The sequence below is a fragment of the Oreochromis niloticus genome, linkage group LG22 (assembly GCF_001858045.2).
Source record: "Oreochromis niloticus isolate F11D_XX linkage group LG22, O_niloticus_UMD_NMBU, whole genome shotgun sequence".
NCBI classification, from domain to species: domain Eukaryota; kingdom Metazoa; phylum Chordata; class Actinopteri; order Cichliformes; family Cichlidae; genus Oreochromis; species Oreochromis niloticus.
This window is the reverse complement of record NC_031985.2, coordinates 1215387-1237456: the sequence shown is the minus strand read 5'-3', so window position 1 is coordinate 1237456 and position 22070 is coordinate 1215387. Positions and strand designations below refer to the sequence as shown.

The 22070-nt window shown below is 43.9% G+C and overlaps 2 protein-coding genes across 6 annotated transcripts; one reads left to right on the top strand and one right to left on the bottom strand.

The window, feature by feature from the left end:
- Positions 1-1400: 1400 nt before the first annotated feature.
- Positions 1401-8203, bottom strand: LOC102082964 (uncharacterized). 2 transcript variants are annotated; one of them, XM_005461965.4, is made up of 7 exons: positions 8063-8203; positions 5693-6037; positions 4494-4832; positions 4314-4415; positions 3894-4220; positions 3185-3514; positions 1401-3104 (listed from the first exon to the last, which is right to left on the bottom strand). In XM_005461965.4, exons 1-7 carry the CDS (start codon positions 8175-8177, stop codon positions 3025-3027), a joined length of 1638 nt encoding a protein of 545 aa, XP_005462022.1. In that variant the 5' UTR covers positions 8178-8203; the 3' UTR covers positions 1401-3024. The 2 variants fall into 2 exon arrangements, with proteins under 2 accessions (XP_005462022.1, XP_005462023.1); XM_005461966.4 differs by lacking the exon at positions 8063-8203 and adding an exon at positions 6387-6793.
- A 124-nt stretch (positions 8204-8327) lies between these two features.
- On the top strand, positions 8328-19712 carry LOC100703659 (BCL2/adenovirus E1B 19 kDa protein-interacting protein 2). 4 transcript variants are annotated; one of them, XM_019350964.2, is made up of 15 exons: positions 8328-8489; positions 8822-8872; positions 9572-9705; positions 10084-10143; positions 10220-10321; positions 10398-10430; positions 10506-10556; positions 16529-16612; positions 16711-16872; positions 16949-17188; positions 17268-17370; positions 17673-17804; positions 18562-18648; positions 18808-18906; positions 19050-19712. In XM_019350964.2, the coding sequence occupies exons 2-15, from the start codon at positions 8832-8834 to the stop codon at positions 19072-19074; spliced, it is 1353 nt and encodes a 450-aa protein (XP_019206509.1). In that variant the 5' UTR covers positions 8328-8489; positions 8822-8831; the 3' UTR covers positions 19075-19712. The 4 variants fall into 4 exon arrangements, with proteins under 4 accessions (XP_019206509.1, XP_003457277.1, XP_019206510.1 ...); XM_003457229.5 differs by having other exon boundaries at positions 10395-10430; XM_019350965.2 differs by lacking the exon at positions 10398-10430 and having other exon boundaries at positions 10473-10556.
- Positions 19713-22070: the final 2358 nt, after the last annotated feature.

Genomic DNA, 22070 nt, shown 5'->3' with positions numbered 1-22070 from the left:
TTACAATTAAAGTACAGATAAGTGGCAAACCCAGGTTGTAGTGTGCAAACAGAGCAGGATACTGAAAGATGTTTAAATAGTTAAGAATATTTAGAATAATTAGAAAAGTGCAGATTGTGTGATTGTACCTGTGCATTAAAAAGTCAACGTGTAACTTCCGATTAGTTAGTATATATAAAGTGAGAAAAATAATGTGCAAGTTATAACAGCGGTAGTTGTTCGGTTGATTAGTCCAAGTTGCAGCGCTGATGTAAACCTCTGTGTTTGTTGGGAGCGGTTTTGATTGTACAGCCTGACAGCTGCAGGGAGGAAGGACCTGCGGAAACGCTCCTTCATGCATCGAGGATGCAGCAGTCTGTCACTGAAGGAGCTCTGCAGTTCAGCAACATTTACATGCATGGGGTGGGAGACTCTGTCCATCAGAGAAGTTATATCCTATTAGAGCGACTAGAGCATGCTGTAGGTATTACAGGTACTGCACTGCAGTACCTGTAATACCTACAGAGAAGTCCATCTCTGTGGCCACACTAAGGAAATCAACTACAAACTCAGCTACGCTAGGATTGCCACAACAGCTCAATAATTTCTTGGAAGAACTGCTCTCAGACACTGGACAAGCAAAAGTCTTTTTCAGTTCATTGAAGAAAACATCATATGGGGAGGAAGCAATAGGATGAAAAGTGAAAAATGCTTTGGCCCACAAAAGCGCTCTTCCCCTCAGTAATCTTCCACCTTAAGAAAGCTTAGTAGCGTTATCAGGGAAAGTGTGTGACAAGCAGCTTAAGGCTGGGGAACATTGTGATAAGAATCCCCCACAACATCCCAACTCATGGTTTAAACAAAACAGTGTTGCTAAACATGCCCACATGCACCACTGGAGTGGCAGTGACCGGATCAACGGACAGATGGACTGTTTGATGGATTCACAGTCTGACAGATGGATGGACTGTTGGACGGAAGGACAGTTTGAAGGATGGATGGATGATGCATGGGTGAACAGTCGAATGGATGGATGGAAGGATGATCGGTGGGTGGATGGATGAAGGCTGCATGGATAAATGCTTTTATTCCAATTTGTAGACCACACTGAAACACCTCGAACCTTGACAGGATTTCTTTCCCTTGACATTTCTTCCCCATGGATGTTCTGATATCCATGATCTCACTTTGAAATCCATCAAAGGACCAAAGTGGATACCATAGTGAGCTGGCGCTGGACCTCAGCCCACATGATGCCGCTGAGTTATCTGTTTTTGTTTGTATAATGTAACTGTAATTTAAAGAAATCAAAGAGCAACAGTTAAGGCACACACTGACAGGCTCCAGTGCTTTTATTCATTTCCATTTTTTCTCAGTACACAGAATCTCTCACTTTGTGCCCACTTGGTTTTACAGGTGAGTTCAGAGTGACACAGGCTGCTCATTCTGACTGCTTTTATGTCTTAAAGCTGATGAAACCTGATCACATGATAAAAAGTTGATGTAGAATTGTTGGGGTTTTTGTGCTCATGTTTAGTCCTGTGATGACTTCAAGGAATCGTGAACATCTCAAACACGAGTCTGACTGAGAATAAGTCAATGAGCTCAACAAAAATCCTTCATTCTCTGTGTCGTTTGTGGATCCTCCATTGGAGCTCCTGCTGAGACCTCCTTCCACATGGAGCTCTGAGGCTGATCCTGGTCACAGGATGGAGGACACACCTCAGACTGAGGTGCTGATGGCTTTATATGGCCTTATGCTTAACCTGCAGCAGAGCTGTGAATAAGGTTGCAGGTATCTCTTTAACAAGTCAAGCTGAGAGAGCGCTGCAGAGATGAATCAACATCGACAATCTTTCAGTGATGTCCCTCTGAAATAGCTTCTGGTTTTATCACCTCTGCCAGGGGCTGCGACCCAGCACTCTGAGTTTAGTTTTTGTATTTTTGTTTTCTTATGTTACATTGAAAGGATGTTAAGTTCTAGTATTTGTAAGGACAAGAGATGCATTATGGACAAAAACAAGACATCCCCCATAATCTTTAGTTACAATATTATATTTGGTTAAAATGTTCTGATTGTTCAAATATGTTATTTTCTTTGGTTGTTGTAAAATAATGTGTGCCCCAATTTCCAATAAGATAAGACACAGTGCTGTAAGGGTAGTTATTCCTCCGTTACACCACAAGAGGGAGTATCCCCTGAAATGAGCAGCTCTAGTGGGAATTTAAAGTCTTTCATGATTCTGTTCAGGGCATGTTCCGTGTTCGTGTTCCATGTTCGTGTTTCCTTGCATGCACCTGTTCAGAATCATGTTCATGTCACTTTGTCATAGTCGTCACAGTTTAGCTTGTAGTTGTAGTTCTCTCCCGCTGCTTTGTTTTTGTATTCATGGTTTTTCAGCTCGCCTTTTGTGTAAACTCAGCTCCATCTCCTGGCGTGTCTGCACCTGGGTGCTCCTTCTCACTCCCACATTCAGAAGTTAGGGAGATTGTCACAGTCTGCTTCCACAGACTGTGACAATCTCCCTAACTGGGTTTGGTTGTTGGGCCAAAAGGGATAATTTTCAAACTGTCTTTTTTTTAATGTTATAAATCCGGTGTCCTACAGGTGTTTGTGGCGGTAAGCACAGACCCGACCACATATTTCACACTTTTGACACACTCTATTTCCCGGTTGCTGCTACAACACCCCTGGGCTGCAGCTTTTAGCAGCACGCACAGAACAACAACAACTCAGGATCCAGTTAATTCTTCTTATGCATGATGGAGCTCCGGTGCGTCGGTCTCCCCTGCGGACGCCCCACAAACCAACGCCCACCACAGTGTTAATGTCAGCTAAACACTTTTTATCATGTGGATCCTGAGAAACAAACAGTACATGTTCTGTTGTCTGAAATACTTTAAAAATGGATGACGTTTAAAAACCTTTGAATCCCGTTGTCTTATTTCCTCCTTTCCTTTGTTTGGACTTTTAAAATCTGGGCCACGGCTCACTGATTGATACTGAGCACAGTTCACCGAGAGGACCTGAGGGGGAGCCAGAGATTAAACAGACTGGGGGCCACGGTATCTGATCAAAGGAGTATTTTCTTCATTTTCTTCATCATCAGAGATGTGATTGAAATCTGCAGAAGGAGCAGACAGATGGTCAGACAGCAGGAAGCGACGAAAACAACAGAAACAGGAAACAAACTCTTCCTCTGACCTCTGACGTGGAGCCTCAGACTCTTCGTCCTCACGACTCGCTCTTCCTCTTTGATGGTGCACGTATACTCGCCACTGTCCAGCACCGTGGGCTCGTGCAGGACCAGACTGAGGTTTCTGTTCTTACGAGGGTCTTCGTCCTCCATCTTTGTGCGGCCACGGTACAACCAGGTCTGCTTCTCCAGACAGCTTGAGCCGCTCTGATAGACATGGACAATCATGGGCCACGGCTCATGACGGCTCCACTCCACAGTGGCTTTTTCTGTTGGAGGAATCCAGGTTCTCCAGGGCAGCACAGCATCGACCCCCTCTGACACCTTCACCTGAGGGACTGAAAGGACAGCCAATCAAAGCATCAGATGAGACATTTGATCACAGACTGTATATAAAAAAATATACATATCCACCGTGATGTCACCCAGTTGTTTGTTGACTCCATATTTTGTAATTTTGGAGCCAAAAACGAGCAGAAGTTTCCTGAGTAAATACAAAGTATCGATAACAGAACCCTGAGGAACTCCGTGACTGTGAGTAAAGCCTCTGGGACGTCCTCCACTTTCTATTTTTCTGTTTCTGTTTTTCTGTTTCATCTATAATGTTTCTGTTTCTGTATCAGGCTGTAAACATGTTTCTTTCTGCTGTAAAGTTTCAACATGGGAGTCTAACGGGACTGCAGGTACAGAGCTTCAGCCCTGGAGCTACGTTCTTACCTTTGACCTCCAGCCTCAGTCGTTTCTCACCCAGGACGACTTTGCCCCTGCAGAGGGTGCAGATGTAGATCCCGCTGTCTCGTCTTCGCGGTCGCCTCAGGGTCAGACTGAGATCTCCTGATGTCAGTGGGTCCTCGACCATCTCTGTACGGTCCGTGTATTTCACACCTGGTTTGCTTTCGCCGTTCGAGTACTCATAAACTGTGATTGGTTTGAAGCCAAGCCTGGAGCGCCTCCACGCCACTGTAGCACCGACTGGCAGGTTAGGCGTGGTTTTAAATTGCAGCTGAACAGACTCCCCCCCTTCATCCACCTCCATGGTGGAGACTGAGAAGAACCAAAACCAAAACATTAAATATGGAAACTGAACCTAAACCACAAGATCACAGAACCAAAACGTGAAACAAATGGAAAGCATACCCATCTTAAAATAATACCAGAAATATGCCACAAAACCTCCGCCAGCAACCAGACTGATGGCCATGATGCTCAGGAAAGCCGTGGCCCAGGTGGGAAACGGTTCTGTTGGTCAAAGAAAGAGGCACGAATGTGAGCGTGTGAACCGCATCCCTCCCTCTCACCCGTGTCCCCGCCGCTTACTTTTGACGTGCTGCAGGGCTACTTTCTGCTTCAGCATGTCCGTGCCCGTGTTGATGGTGCAGACGTAGTGACCGTTGTCTCGCTCTGAGGGGTACTTCAGGGTCAGACTCAGGTCTCCCGTTTTCAGCGAGTCCTCATGCATGCGCGTGCGTCCACAGAAGAACTCGTCCTGTTTCTTCGGCAGCTCTGCACTGCTGTTCGGGAACACGTGGACAATCATGGGGATGGGCTCGGAGCGGCTCCACTCCACGGTGGTGTCGGCAGGCAGCAGAGATGTCGTTTGGCAGGGCAGTTGGATGAACTCGGACCCTTCTGTCACCTCCACCTCCAACATGCCAACTGAGAGGGTAAAAGAAAAGGTGTGCATGATGGTCAGGGTTAGGTCAGGTTAGGGTGAGGGGATGTTTTTCACATATTAGACCTTTTTTACCTCCATCATGTGAACAGACGGCCTTTTTAAAATGACTTCATCACAAACTATCATTATGTCCATGAGTTAGTTCAACATTTAGTTTTGTTTTGTCAGTTTAGCACAGATTTAACCAGCTGCTCCATGTTGTTATTCTTGGACCCTAGAGCAGCTTTGCTTGAGAGCCAGTTCAAGATCATCCTTCTTTATCTGATCCCAGGACTCGGAGCAGCTGAGAAAAACATAGCATGTGGTTCCTGATCTGCAGTGTCATGCTGAGCTTTCTTCAGTTCATTTCAGTTCAGTTGTATTCGTACAGCTCCAAATCACACCAACAGCTGCCTAAAGGAGCTTTACAACAACAACACAACTCTTATATACTATAGATTACTCTTACTTGTTCTCGAGGACTGAACAATTGAAAATTTGTGTCATCCTCAAAAACTGTACAGAAAGCTGGTGGGCGGGGCTTCTGTGTGCTACAGTGACCATATGATAAATGGACAGGTTGCACTTTTCTACTCAGAGCACTCGGCGTTTGTCGTATAGCACAACTCATTCACAGATATTTTTTCTGTGTTGAAGTGCTTTCTGTCTAACGTTCACACTGTGATGGATGCATGAGTTACTGTATTGATACAACCAGGGAATTGAACCATCAACTTTTTAATTAGTCCTGTTGACCTGCTCTACTAAGTGAGGTAAAGCAGAGTGGTCTAAACTGTGGTGTGTTAAATCTCATGTCTATGTGCCTGAGCTACTTTGACTTCAAAGAGAGTCCGGTGCTGACCTTTGACCTGGAGCTCTATGTCGGTCAGCTTTAGCACGTCTTTCTGCTTGCTGATGATGCAGTCGTAACTTCCGGTGTCGGACAGCTCGGGTTTGCTCAGAGTGAGGCTCAGGTCTTTGGGGTCCGCCTCGTTCGCCCTCATTGCCGTGCGCCCACGGTAACGCATGTTCTGACCTTCCGGCTCGTCTCGGTCTTCGTGCCACCTGTGGATGGTGCTGGGATCGAGGTCAGGGCGGCTCCATGTCACTGTGGTGTCCTCCAGTAAAAAACCTACCCGGCAGGGCAGAAGCACAGACTCCGCCCCCTCATACACTTCCACTTTTGCAGCCAAGGCATGCTGGGAAACTGGAACACACGCACAACAGTCAGAGTGTTTTTTAGCTTTGCTGTCACTGTTTGGGAGAGAGACAGAATGTACCAAAATAAAACAGGAAGTGCACTTAAGACTTAAAACTCAGGAATGAAGTGAGAATAAACCCATTAGGGGGGAACTAAGCGAGAGCACAAAACTGAAACTAAACTGAACAAAAATAGAGCTGAACAGTGCAGGTTAGGAGCCTCAGGACCATCAACTGTGTGTTGATTCCTGATAAAAAGTCTGTCTGAGATCACTGTGATCCAAAGCTGCTGCTGAGTAAGGAAACTCTGGACAGCAAGAGTCAGAGATAACCCACAGCTGCCCACACTATCTTACCGAGCACGAGGATCAAAAAGCCCCTCATCTTCCTCGAGTAAGCGTTGTTTTAAGGGCTGGCTTTGTCCAGAGTGGATCTATATTGGTGACAGGCGGCTCGTCGCTTCCCCAGGAAACAGAAAGAAAAACAACCTCCAGAGAAGAGGCACCGGGAATGTGAAGATTCCGGTCGAGCAGCTTTCTGCAGCAGCAAAAAGTAGAAATCGGAGCGTCCCATCCACAAAGTGCTTTTGTTGTTTGTGATGGATCAGTGAAGGACGCATAAATTACTGCAATGATAAATTGTTGTAAAGTAACAGGGAGCTGAGATGGAGGAATGAAGAGGCTGAACTGGACGGTGTTGCAGCTGCACAGACTGGGACGAGTCTGGATGTATACTTATTACAAAAAACATGAATTCAAAGGGAGGAAGAAAAATCTTCACTTTTTTGTTTTAACTTTATATGAAAATAACATGGATTCATTTTCAGTTATCAGATGTAATAAATTCATTTCAGTTCAGCTCTGAGTTTTAATGACTGTTTGCATTTATAACCAATCAGCTTGTTCCATGATTCTTATGGAAAAATCTGCAAAGTGATGAAATCTTCCTGAGGAGACAGTGCAGTGAAAATGTTCGTGTTCGAGTGGCACTAAATAAATAAAGAAATGATAAAAGTACTGGAAATACTGAAGTACATCAAGTTGTTATTTAGAAATGTTCCATTTGTATATTATTGAAACTATCATCTGGTGCACAAAATGCACTACAGGATAGAGACAACATAACTATTACTGTATTGTTGCTAGGCTTTCATTTCAGCACACCACCATACAAACATTCGCTCGTGCATTCATCACTAGGGCCATTCAGCGGGCTCAGTGCTCTGATGGCCTCGCTGTCCTGCACCTGCTCCCAGAGGGCAGAGGTCATGCAGGTGCAACGCGTCACCAAGCGCTGACCATCTCCTCCAGAGACAGTAAGAGACAGCCGAAGATCTTTTGTGATGTGTTAATGACCATCTGCAGGTTTTTAATGTCTGACACTGAGCAACTGGCATGTCAGGCCACGATGCAGAAGGTGAGCACGCTCTCTAAGATCCCCCAGGAATCTGAAGGAGGACACTCGCTGAACACAGTTAGGGGAATGTGTTTCCCTATGAAGTCAGTTACAGTCTCCTCAGTTTTGATGGTGTTGAGCAGAAGGTTGTAGTCAGCACAATATCTCGACGCTCTTTAACCTCTTCCCCGTACGCAATCTCGTCTCCTCCGCTGATCAGGCCAACGGCTGTTCTGTCATCAGCATGTTTAATGATGGTGTTAGAGGAGAAGGGAGGTGTGCGATCATGAGTGTGCAGGGCGTAGACACGAGGACTTAGCCTCGGGTCAGGGTGGAGGAGTAGGCGGTGCCCATGTTAACCACCTGGACAGGAAGTCCCTGATCCTGGAGGGCAGGGTTACAGCGTATATAATTACAGTATTTATATATTCTGCTCATTTATAAAGCATCAGCTGTGTGGATGCCAGCATGTTTCCATGAGGCCTGTGTCCCACAGTTACAACTCAAAAATTCTCAGAATTATTCATTAATAATAAACCACCAAAGTATTACTGTAAATATTTAAAGTCTTTCATTCTGAGTCCCTCCCAGCAGTCCTAACCCAAAGCATTGGTGTAACAGACTCACACGAACTCACCTCCACCTTCTCCGTCTCGGGGATCTTTCATGTCCCCATAAGTTTGAAGCAGGTCCTCATAAAACAGTAATACCTGAACCACAATGACACACATGCAGCAGGTAGCGACCTGCATGCTGCAGTTTCCACACCTGCATGTCTACTTGTACAGTCACAGTTGCTGTGGTAACGGGGCAGGCCTCTTGTTGCGCCAACAAATCAAAGCCGCCACACCTCTGTTGTCCTGTTGGCTAAAAGTACAGCGAGAGACGGGGGTGGGAGGGGCTGAGGTATCAGAGTTCGCTCATAAACTCACTAAAAGCAGCTGTGATGTCATCAGGTGAGCCTTCAGTCACACACACTGACTCTCAGGTGATCTCGGCTATTTACCTTGAACCTGTCTCACCTGTCTGACTTCACCTGGCCGTCGTCTTTCTGAGGACTCGCTGTAAGTCTTTTCTGACTCTTAAACTTTTCTTTATCACAGGAAGTCTTTTTCTGCTTAGACTTTTATTTTGTAATGTGTTCTTTGTCTTTCCTTTGAGCTGTTTTTGTTAGATAACAGTTGTGTCAATAAAGATTATTGACCTGAGCCCAGAGTGTTTCCTCAGATCTTAATGCAGCAACGTTTCAGCTGTTTTACAATGTACTGACAGTTATAATGTTACAGAACAATGTTTTCATGAATTCCATGCTAAACTGCAGGAATGTTAGCTAGTTTAGTCAAACTTGATCTAGCAGCAGGCTCTGGCCTAACGCTGTCTCACTGATCCTCAACAGCAGTAACAACATGGAGTCACGAGAGGAGGAGCCTGATGAGGAAACACAGAGGTCAGAGTTCATTTCAGCCTTTTGATTTCCTTCAGTTTGAAATGTAATCAAACAAAATCATTTAACAAACAGCTGTAGTGTTATGACCAGGGCTCCTGCTCCTCTGCAGGCATCCAGAAGACAGCCAATCAGAAGGACAAGGGCTTTTGGAGGGGGAGGGGGGGGGAGGGGGGGGCGTAAAGAGACAGGAGATAATAGAGCTAGCTTCCGTCACAGTCTGAGTCACCTTTAAAAACAACAGCTGTGATGTACATATAAAATAATCAAATGCATAACAACAATTTAAGAAAATAAGTTGAGCCTAGTGAGAAATCAGACAATCAAAGTAGTCAGAAGTCATCCTGATGTAAAACGCAGAGAATAACAGTGTGTTTCAGACAGGTCTGAAACGTGTGTAATGTTGGGGAGGTGGAGATGTGAAGGGCACTTTGTTCCACAGTTTTGGAGCGAACTGAAGACTGCTATTGATCACAAGCAGCACACTCTGGGCCTGAGCTGGTTGCTGTTGTTGTTGTTGTGTGCTGCTGTCGGCTGTAAAAGTGCAGCCGAGCGTTAGAGAAACAGGACAGTGTGTCAGTGTGTAACTCTGTGGTTGGGTCATGCCACAGTGGGTAAGTGTGAAATTTAGGCAGCATTACTGGACAAGAGAAAAAAGAATAAACAGAAGTAAAGTATCGCTCAGTGTGCTTCTGTGTGCAGATCATTTCTGAAAGCCAAAGATACTGAGAGCATCCAAGCAGCCAACGGCATAACAGATGATACGACCACTACTACCACTGCGACAACTACTGCAACAGCTGTGAGCGCGACGTCTGCTGCAGACGGTCGATCAGGTACTGACAGAGCCGTCAGGCGTGTCAGACACTATTTATGTATTCAAATACACTCGCGTTCATTCATGCTGACCCACTGAGATCCAGTATGTGGAGTTCAAGGCATCATGATATAAATTCAAACAAATGAGCATCATTGCTGAAATTAATCATATCACCAAATCACACAGTTGTGTCTATTACTGAAGGAGAACAACTATAACGCCCTATCACTTTAGAAAAACTCCACCTGAGTTTGTGTCAAAGTTCAACTGTTTCCGTCATCTTTATTGTGTATTTTTGGTTCGGTGCACAAACCTCTGTTGGAGTGAGCAGGCAGCTCTGAGGTCTGTCTTCGGACTCAAACCTGAATCTTATTTTTAAATCATTTCTCTGCAGACGACGAGGAAACAGGTGACAAACCGCTCATCTCCACAGCACGTACAGAGCGGTCAGCAGGTATGGAGAACAAACGGTACGTCCTGGTCTCAGGCCAGTCCCTGTCATGAACTCTGTGATGTTTTGGGTTTTAAAGATGAGGAGGTGGCAGAGGAAGAATGTGGGGGGCAAATATCTGTTGGAAATGAGGAGGCTGAAGAAGGCAACGGGTGTAAGGAGGATGAGGAAGACAAGGAGGGTAAGGAAGGCTCATCCAGTTGTTTTTCCTTCAGATGACATTTTCTCTTCTCAACATATTCACAATTTTCCAGCAGATGAACTGCAGCAGGTGTCTGATGTCCAGCCAGGTAACTCTGACAGTTGCTCCTTTATTTTCTTCTTCTTCTGAGGTTCCTCTCTGATTGTTTCCTGTCATCTATCAGGCGGTGGCGACTCAGAGGATAAATCACTGACAACCACGAGACAGAGACCGGGTACGCAGACAATTTGTTGTTTCTGAGACGATTAACCTTTCTCTGCTCTTTTGATGCCACAAGAAAGAAAAATATATGAAAGCAAATACATCGCTTCAAAATGTATACATGTGTATTACAAAGTCATAGCTTAAAGCTGCGCACAGGAGGAAAGCAATAAAAAACAACAACATATAACTCATTAAGGAATCCATCAAAATATTGAAATCTAAAATAAACCATAAATATCAGTATGTTACTATAAATATATACAGTAAATGAAAAATAAAACAATATAATAAAATAAAAAATAACAAAACTTTTAAAACAATATTATTTTGAAATGCCTTCATACATTTTCAGCTGTAATTAAATTAAAATAAACATTTTCATCTCAAACCTTTACAATAATTTCGTGATTTAAATACAAATCTGCAAATAATTCAACTTCCCAGCGACCGGAGGCCGAGAGGCGGCGTGCACTGTGTCACCCGGGACTGACACACACAGACCAACAACCATTCACACCTATGGCCAAGTTAGCTGTCCACAGACTGAAATCTAGAGCAGAGACAAAAGATTAAAGCAGCACAACGAGAAACACCAACAACAGCTGTGCTGGACAGAACTGCGCCCATCTATTCCACCACATGGGTGGAGGGGGCGGAGCAAACACCAACAACAATTACACAGGATACGATATTGTTCATAAGCCAAAGCAATGCCCCGACATGCCCAGTAAAAAGATCAGAACCAGACCAGAGCTGGGCTGGAATCTGCTCCCCTGTGCACCACCAAGTCATCACTGTTAGCAAGAGCGAGCTCCAACGATGGTAACTTAGCCATTGCAGAACCCGCATAACTTCTTCTTCGTGTTTTATTGGTGGTGCATTACTGCCACCAGCTGGCCTGGAGTGTGGAAAGGATGTCGCTGACTCGCGTAGCTGCCTGTCGCGCCTGTTCAAAAGTCGGCAGGATTAAAATAAAAATACACAGTAAATGAGAAAATGCTTTGCAGTCATTTCATTTTCCTTACACTGAAGGCAAACTTCCATACAATGAATTCCACTGATTAATAGAAACCCAAGTTCAAAGTCTACAAACCATACAGTTCTAAGACTTATGGACCGATCACATCCTCCCAGTATAACAAGCGTTTTCACTGGTCTTTGAATGTTTAGCATGTACATGTTTTGGTAACAATGCTGGGGTTTATCACAGCTTTCAGCCTTTTTTTCTCTTAACCATGCACAGCTCCAAATAACTTTTCAGTTCCTGCCAGTTATTCTATGTTTTATATCCGTGTCATTTAACTTGATAGCACAGTGTAAAGAAAAGCTGCAGAACTCTGTGTCACGGGCTGCGATGGCAGACTGTGGAGAAGCAGTGAAAGTCGGACCCAAAATGCAGGACTCTCATAATGAACAGTGGATTTATTAACAGTGAGCAGAAAAACAACTATAAACAAATCCCAGCTCTGTGGTCCCGTGGCGATTCTCCCTGAATCCCACACAGTGCAGAAGTCCATGCAAGGTGAGAAAAGGAGCAACCCCAAAAACTCCCGTTCCCACACCGTGACTCCAAAAACACACCCCGATTCCTGGTAAGAAACAAACACACTCAGGTTAGCGGGCAGGGGCGGATCTAGAGAAATTTTCTTAGGGTGGCAAAGAAATCAAATGGGGTGGCAAAATCAAGGCTTTTTTTTTCAAACACATATGCACGTGGTTACATATGGTTAAAATAATTCAAATGCAGTAAGTATACATGTTTTTCATATAAATATAGTCTATAACTTAATTATTGTCTGTAGCCCACATAATAACACACTTCAGTTACATAAAACATGTGAGTTTTGATCTTATGTACTGTATCGCCTGTATGATAAATAAATAAATATGGAGCCCAATAAGTATAAAATCCAGAAAGCTACACAACATGGTGCGGTTCATTTACAAACACACGTCTAACTTAAGTTTCACTGTTTTTTGTTAGAAAACAATCACATTGTTACAGCTTAAATTACACAAAATGTCAGAAATCTGCACTGTCATGAACAAAAATTTAAACCTAATTTTTCATGATTTGTTGGATTAACCCACTGAGGTCTGAAATACAACCGGACATTTTTGACTCCTTTTGAGTTTACGTTTGTATTTCACCCTCAAATTGTTTCATTTTATTTTTCCCCCCTTGCCTTGTTTGGTATCATTATTTTCAGCTCAACTGAATTTAGTTGTTTTTGTCACTGACATACTGCATTAGTATTACTGATCTGAAATCACACAAAGAACTTAAAATCTAAAAAAGTATTTTTTTACTGTAAAAACAAACAAACAAAAAAAAAAAACACAGACATGTTGAGTAAATTTTTATAACTTGAAATGCAAATATAAAATGTACATTTTGTAAACATATACAACTATTTATCTAAAAATGCAGCCAATACACCTGCCGTTTTTTTCCATCTTGTACAACCATTTAAAAATATTACTAAAACTAAAATGAGAGAACAATCAGGTGTTGCAATAAGATGCCCCACAAATGATGTGTGCCAGTAAAAAAAAAAAAAAAGTTTGTCCACCAAAAGAAAGAGGAGAGCAGCACAGGGACAAACCTGCAGGCCTGACAACAGCAGGTGTATCACTCCGCTGGCTTTCTACTTAGTGACAGTGTTTACGTTGCAAATGTGCCTTAGTGACATTCATTAGTGCCCTCACTGACACACAAAACAAAACAACTACTACACAACAGAACAGCTACACAAGACAACACAACACACCAAGTATACACTCCACACTAAACGTCACAAATCTCCCACATCTAAAAACTCTCTTGCTCTCTCTCTGCCGTTACCGTCACTCCCAAAACTTTTCCCTCTGCCTAAACAACAAAATCCCACGTGTTGACTTTTTTTTTTTTTTTTTTTTTTTTTTTAAATTGGTCGACATGGTACATTTTTCCACTGATGGGAAAAAAAGCCACCTCTTTCCTTTCTTTACTGTTTTTGCGCTGTCCTTCGAAAACGCTTAAAACCCACACACACAAAAACGTGACGACAGTATTTAGAAAAAAAGCGTGGCTTATATATATTATCATAACTGTGGATTTACTGGTCTGTAATTAAAATTTAAAAACTTTGAAGTCCGAACTTTCAATATGGGCTGAAATAGAGACTCAGCGTGGCTGCAGCTTGTTGCTGTGTCAGCTTACATCAGTCATGTGATTTGGAGGTGCAGCGTGTCCGTGGACCCCACAGGGTTAATAACACTCACCTTCCTTCCATTTCCAGAGTGTAACATCCAACCACCTCTGTAAAATCCTAAATTCCCATGGTGTTGTTCAAAATGTGCTCTGGCACAATCATAAGCATGGCTTGCTACTGAAAACAAGAAAAAAGCCGGTCCTGCTATGGGCTGAACCATTTGTTAATGGTGGAGGGGGGGGGGGGGCACTATCCAATATATTCAGTTTTAGCATTTATATTCACTGTTGACTGTAACTACGCTCAAACTGTTAATGCTATCTTATTTTAATAAACAACACTGTCATATGCAAAACTGGGGTGGCACTTGGGGTGGCAAGGGATCATTTTAGGGTGCCACTTGCCACTGTTACGCCCCTTAGGTCTAGGTGTGTAGAGACTTACATAAGGTTGGAGGAGAGAGAGACAAGTACCTGCCCTGATTCCCAAGCCAAACATCCAAAACCAGTGGTGAGTAAAAAGGTGATTTTATTGAAGGTAATGAAGCATAGCTCCAGGGTGAACCCAGGCCAAAATAATAAACAAAACCAACTAAGACCAGGGAAAACTAACTAAACCCTAGGAAAGAAACAAAACAAACAAAAGACAATACTAACCCTCGCTCCCTAACCCGGAAAACAGGAGAAAACTGTTCCAAAGAAAAAGGCGGCTCACCCCTTCCGCTTCAGCCTATGGGTGCCTAAGCACTAAGTTAACACACCAGGCGCGGCTCACACAGAACACGCTCACACAAACACACAGCAAAGGTATAGGCTGGAAACCAGGGCCAGGGCCAGGACCGCGTCGGCTGTCAAACTGCTTGCTTGCTTGCTTGCTTGCTTGCTTGCTTGCTTGCTTGCTTGCTCGCTCGCTCGCTTCTCTCTCTCTCTTTCTGGCGGGAGCTGTCAGAACGGCTTTTTGAACGCAGTCACGTGTTCCACGGTCCAATCAGCTGCTCACTACTCTTCATTAGGGGAGGGACCTGCAAAGAGTCTTAGGCACAGTAAAGAGACAGAACAAAACAGCCCACACAGAGTTCTTATGGCCACAGCCGTAACACCACCCCATGCCACCCTTCTAGATCCACCCCTGTTAGCGGGATATGTACAGTCGCAAGGGTTTGCTCATACAGAAGTCCACAGCTGTACTAACAAGTTTACTCAAGGATCCAGCGCCGACCAGAGCTCGGGCACACTTTTAAATACAGCTCCCTTGACGATCTGCTGCAGCTGCTGTGTATGAAGAGACGCAGGTGTGGCTGCCTCTAGCGCACGAACACTTCCGGGGTTGCGATCCCTCAGGCGACCCAAATCATCCGGGAGTACACACGGAGAGATGAGGGGAAAAAGCAGAGAAAACAAAACACCACACATGGAAAAATAAACATATATACAAAGATACATGAGCCCTGGGTGGCTAGACCCAGGCCCTGACACTTTGGTCTTGTTGCTGCCTGGTACCTGGTTCCTCTGTTTGGAGCTCCTATTCCACAGCATCTCTCCCTCTTATACACCATCCTCTAAACACAGAACAAAGAAAGGCTGCCCACATCACCCATCAAGCTGTCACCAGGACTCATCCTCCCTCAGGTAGTCCAACTAAGCATGACAGGAAAGAGCAATAAGGAGATAGGGGATGCAAGGAAGAGAGCAAGGAACAAAAATAGGAGAAGGAAGCAAACATGAGGATCAAGGCAGTGAAACGTAGCCAGCTACAGCTCATGGTTTGACTTTGAGCTATGCTGAGCTGTGCAAACAGTCATGGCCAAGCAGCTGCTGTGGCAGCGATAATGACAGACATATCCTTTACAGTAGCTTATCACCCCATGGGGTGAAAAAACACTTCATTTACTGTGGCTGAGTACTAGCAACAGTTACTACCGAAGGACCGGTCCTGTTCCTGCTCATTTGCTGCCTCGAGAAAAGATTTATATTTGAAAAGTAATCCTATAAACAGATCAATGAAAATTTAAAATACACTTTACATTATATACATGATAATAATAATTAATAATAAAGACATTATTTTGTTATCGATGTATATATTCATAGATGCATGTGAACCTAAGTGAAATTCTCAGTCCATGGGCTGTAATACGACGTCGGCCCCCCTTTGCAGCTCTAACAGCTTCAGAGTGTTTCTGGAAGTTTTTGACCACACCTTTCAGAAGCGCATTTGTGAGCTCAGACAATGATGCTGTCTGATCCCCACCCCACCAAACTTTACACTTGGCATAGTGCAGTCAGACTCGTGCATCACAGTCCCAGACGGAGAAGCATGATTGGTCACTCCAGAGAGCACGTCTCCACTCCTTTATAGTCCAGTGGCAGCATCCTTTACACCCCTGCATCCGAGGCTTTAGAAGGTGCTTGCTGATGTAAGACTTGGATGGAGCTGCTCATCCTTGGAAACCCTTTCCATGAAGCTCTCTACGTGCTGTTCTTGAGCTAATCCAAAGGCCACGTGAAGTTTGGAGGTCTGTTGGGCTTGACTCTGCAAAAAGTTGGGAATCACTGCACACTATGTACCTCAGCACGTGCTGCTCTGTAATCTCATGTGGCTGAGTCGAGGCAGGCAGAACCTGCAGCTTTCAGGCTTTTTTCTTTCAAAAACTAATATGTTTGCGCTTACTTTAAAAAAAATGAAAATAAAAATCCAAACAGGCCCTCATCATCCGGTGGCTGTCATTGGTAAACACAGAAACATTCAGTAGGTATGTCACTGTTGAGCGTGTTCTCTCTTTCTGCAGCTCCTCCATGCACTCTAGCTTTGACCAGCCCACCACAAGCAAAGAAAAAAGTCCTGGTGGCTCCGACTCTCAGTCTGTCATTAGGTAACGAAACAATAGCTGGGATTTCTCTTTAAAACTCCAGCCACAGATTTCGTTTAGTGGCATGTAGTTTCAGCTGGCTCTTTGGTGTTGGGTTGCAGGTCGCAGCGGGTCCATGGTCTCTGATGACCTGCCTTCTGTCTTCCTTTCCCCCTCCCCTGAAGATGAAGACGATCCAGCACTTGACTTTGATCTAGATGCTATAGAGACACCCTCAGACAGCGAATCGCTGCCCTTCCCCATGTATGACCTGGACCTGGAAGGTGAGCGGTCATAGAGAGGTTATACAGGCCAAGGTTTGAAGACAGCTGTTTATCTTCTTACCTAATTGTTTCTCAGATGACCTGCGGCGTCTTGGTGTTGCCTCCAGCCACCACAGAGGTCACAGCTCCAGGTCTGACCCACAGACTGGTTGCCTGATGGAGACAGACCAGAGTGGTCTGGGTTTTCTGGAAAGGGAGGATGTGGTGGACAGCCATGGCACCAGGTGGCGTTGTTTCACTACAGGTGACCCTCCACAGGAGAGCCGGGTCAATATGAGCGTCCTGGAGCCGTTTCTCAGGGTGCTGTCTCATGGAGGTACTGCTAGCTACCTGTGCACTGATTTACCAGTTTATCTTATGCCCCCTCACACTTTTAACACCTGTTGTCAATCCAGGTTACTATGGAGATGGTATGAATGACATCATCGTGTTTTCCTCCTGTTACCTGCCAGAAAACTGTCTGGAGAACTACCAGTATGTGATGGATAATTTGTTCAGGTAATGAACACACGTTGGCCTCTGACCCCTGACCTTCACCTCTGAGTCAAACAGCTCTTACATATCCCAGAGTCAGAAGTCCTGGCAAAGAAAAAGACATATCAAAAGGCTGATTTCCTCTTTGTGCACAGACCCACTACGGGTTCCAGTATAAAACCAGTAAGAGTCTTTGTGGATGTGATGGTGCTTAAGGGGAACTGGCTCTGGTTCAGCTGTCAGATAATTGACCAGTGGCAATGAAGCTGATCGGTTCAGAGCTTTTTCGATTGGCCACCTCACCACTGCCTCTCTGTATGTATCAGGTTCGTAGTGGGCACTCTGGAGCTGATGGTGGCGGAGAACTATGTGATTGTGTATCTCTGTGCTGGAGGTCAGAAGGACAAACTGCCAGGAATCAGTTGGCTCAGAGAGTGCTACACCACCATCGACCGCAGGTAAGAAAAAACAGGTCCGAACAAGTGCATCCATCCATCGGTCCATCTGTTATCGTCCACTTATCCAAAGCCAGGTCATGGTGGTGGCAGGGTGAGCTGCTATTCTTCCTTTAGCCTTGCAGCACTTTCCAGTTTCTGTTGCGTGTTTTGTCTCACTCCCATTTCTTCCTGTTGCATGTTGAAGCTCCACTTGGAACCATGTTAAAATCCAACCATGCAAAATAGGAGTTTTTGCCATTTTTCACGTGGTCTTAAACTTTTGATCAGGACTGTATCAATGGGCACATATTTAAGCTTTATTTCACTGATGTATCCGAAGCTCAGGGATCTTTTTCATGGCTAAGAATGCTTACTGAGCCTAATAAATAATAAAAACACAGTATTAGATCCAGTTTTTTCACTCGTGGCTGAAGGAGAAGGGTTTACTATTATTATTATTATTATGAATATACGAGTGGAAGAAAAACAACTGGAGGACATCATCTTCATGTCATGAACTCATTTTCAGGTGTGCCAGGCATAATTTTTAATCTATTTCCTCCTTCATTCGCCTGTTTTCAGCCTTTTATTTCACAAATTGTATTTCATTGTTTGACCCTTAACCCTGACATAGGCCCTAACATCCATGACCCGGAAATGGATAAATGGAAGACCATGGCTGCATTGATGATTGGATGTTGGTTGGATGGATGGTTTATCCCAAGTCCCTAATTCAGTGTTTCTTTATGATTTTTTTGGTGATCTTTTTGGCCTGCAGGTTGAGGAAGAACTTGAAGGGTTTCTATGTGGTTCATCCCACCTGGTACATTAAAGCTCTCATCACCATCATCAAACCCTTCATCAGGTGCACAGTCTGCTCTTCATCACCACCCGTCTGATACTGACACAGATCATTGTTTTGCTAGTAAAAGCTTTAGAGCATAAATCCCATCATGCCGTCTTCTTGGACAGTGGTCATATCTGAATGGCTGAAACTCAAACTGTCTTTTTATTTCATCCTCAGCACCAAGTTCAGCAGGAAGCTTCAGTTCATCAGCAGCTTAAAGGAACTTTCTAACGTCATCCCCACTGAGCATGTTCAGATCCCAGACTGTGTCAAGCAGTGAGTGACATCATCACTTATTTATTCAAAGCTGACAGATTAGACGTATGTTTTAAAACATATTTCCTCATAAATGAATTAAAAACAGGAAAAACGTCAGCTGCAAACACAAGAAATATTGAGACGTATTAATTTCCCCACAGGTATGATGAAAGCCTGTCCAGGTGAGACTCCAGGTGGCGCTGCAGAGTCACGTACGTGTTTCTCTGACATCCAGCAGGATCTTATGCACTGTGTCAGCATTTGGGCTTCCTGAGTGAATCACCGTCACTTTTCTCAAGACTTCTAACTTTATCGACAGTCTGAGTGGTGAACAGTGTTAATGGGTCCAACATCTTTATGCTTTAAGTTTAAATTGAGGGCTGTTGCTACATAACTGTACAGTATGAGCCAGGAAGGAACAAGTGTCCCCTGAGATACATGACTTCATTTGTGATTTTAACTGAAACATTTCAGAGTCCCACAGTTACAACCTTGTTTGTAGAACTTAAAATTAAAAGTATTAGGACAAAAGCACAGTGATGTAAAATGAACTGCAGGTTCTGCGCGTCCTCAGAACGACACGCAAACATTCAAGTTTCACTGATACAAAAAGTGTTTTTGAGCCAGAACTGTCAGAGATTTCAACGTTGGACATTTTCAATCAAAGGGTTTTTAAAAAAAAATGTGTTTTAAGGATTTTAACACATTTTCTCCAACTTTCAGTGTTTTCTGTCAGAGTTGAACCTTCAGCCCTCTCTGCAGTCAGGGTTTGCCTTAAAGTGAAATGTTCTGTGCTGCTGAATAAACTCGCAATAGTTCCACAATCTGGGCTTTGTTTTTGAACCTCCTGCTTCCTACTTCTTGAGCGTAAATTTGCAAGATTCACACTTCAAAATGATGCTATTATAAATAATGTTATTATAGACATGGTGCTGATTCTCAGCTGCTGGGCTGTGATCCTGAAAACGGCAAACAGTGTGCACAGTCACTGAGAATGAGTCTGACCCACTGCTGATGATGCAAACGGCTCGATATCCCAGAATCCTCTTCTGCTTCTTATAACTCTGTTTTTTTGTAACATCTGTTACATCCTTTTTATCAAGGATAACTGGAATACAGATATAATTATAATGATAAATAACTGGATATAATTGGCTCATTTCCTGTGTGTTCATCACATGTTAGTTACCTGAATGTGTATGACATGAGGGATAATCTACAATTGCAACCCATCTGTTAGTAGAGCCTGATGTAAGGTATGTTTGCTGCTGAAGTAAATGTCTTTCGTAGTGTGTCACCACCCCACACATGATGAAAACCTTCCCGACTCCCCACCCAGGAAAAAAGAAAATCCCGAGAGCCACGTTGGTTTGCCTGAGTGACTCACATCACTGAGACAGCAGAGTGAGGGTTTGTGTGGACACCTGAACACAGAGACCATTTATAAAGAAAAGGAAAACATGTCTGTGGGTGTGTGACTGTTCCTGTTTCACTGCCTTATGGGGACACACAGTCACCTTGTGGGGACCGGTCTGCCTGGGCCCAGAACCTTTAGGTCCCTGTAACGTAAATCATGACAGTTACAGTTAGTACTTCACTGAGATTTGCTCTGAAGTGATGGAAACATTGCTGTGTGTAAGTGGTCTGTATGAAGCCAGCCGCTGGTCAGGAAATGAAGGCTGACAGGAAGGAAGTGAGGTCACTCCTGAGGAAACTCCATAAACAGGAACACAGAGCCGACTGTGTGCGAGTCTCAAGCCAACCGAAATGTGTTTTTCTGCTTTTTCTCCATCTGTCAAAGACTAAACACTCAAAGAGACTGTCAACAGATTTATTCAAACACAGTCAGTTTTAACACCTTATACTTGCTGTATGTTGTGCTTGTTACTGCACATAAATGAGACCATCCAGCCCTGAACAGCGATGACGCAGCAGCACATGCAGCGTACGATCCATTACACTTCACAGGTTAGTGCAACATTTAACACAAAGACAGAAGATGATTGGCTGCATTTTACAAATTAATCAGAATTCAAATCTATCTTTTCACCACCCACAGTGGCTTCAGGGGAGCCAGTAGTTTATCTGTCTACACACATACAGATACATATGTACACACTGGGCCAGGTGCGCTGACAAAGTCAGCGCTAGCAGCCAGGTGCTGATAATCGAATGATTATCACATAATCACCGAGCTGATGCTGCTGAGGGTGAGGGAGCACAGACAGATGTGACAGACATGTCTCTGTTTAGATATATCTCTAATGATTTAACACAATTCAGCCAAGCTTTGAAGATCGCGAGAGCTCCTCAGAAGAGTGTCTTCTAAATGAACAATGAACTGCGAGGACACACAGTCCCGATCAAAAGTCTTAGATCATGGTTGGATCTTATCGAGGTTCCAAGCAGAGCTTTAACGTGCAACAAGAAGAAATGAGAGTGAGACAAAACTGTTTTTATTGGAAACAACAAACTGAAACAGGCTGTTTTACAGCTGATCAAAAAAGGACCACAAAAAACACACAAACCCCAAAACAGAAATCAAAGTTCCAAACATGAACTTAGGAAAGAGCAGCTCCGGCTTGTTGTTGATCAGATATTGGTTTCAGCATGCTCGATGCAGCGTTTTCATGAGGTGAGGGGGACGTTTGTCCATGAAGGGCATCGACCGTCTGGACCAAAGCTCAGGGAGCTTTTTCAAGGCTAAGAACTCTTACTGAGCCTCATAAATTATAAAAACACACTTTTCAGTTTTTTTTACCCATGGCTGAATGAGAGGACTTTATTATTATTATAATTAAAGAAGAACAACTGGAGGACATCATCTTCATGTCAAGAACTGATTTTCAACATAAAGGTAAAATTACTGCCTGAAGCATTTCTGTGATCCTACAAAATAAAAGCCTCTGTAGTCTGAATCGGTCTGTATAAACATGTTGTGCCCTAAAAACTGTAAACTGCTCATGACTGCAGATCGACACCATTTTCCTTCAAAGCCACAAACACCCTGCTGTGGACGTTTGCTGCTGTATACCAGAGTTCAGATATAAAACACACAAACATAATAAAAAGTGTTTTAATGAAAACGTCTCCAAAGAAAAATGTTCCTGCGGCTCGGGCTGGAACGTGAAGCCGGAGCTTTTCTGCGCTGTGTTTCTGTTTGAAAGCATGGAACATTTATG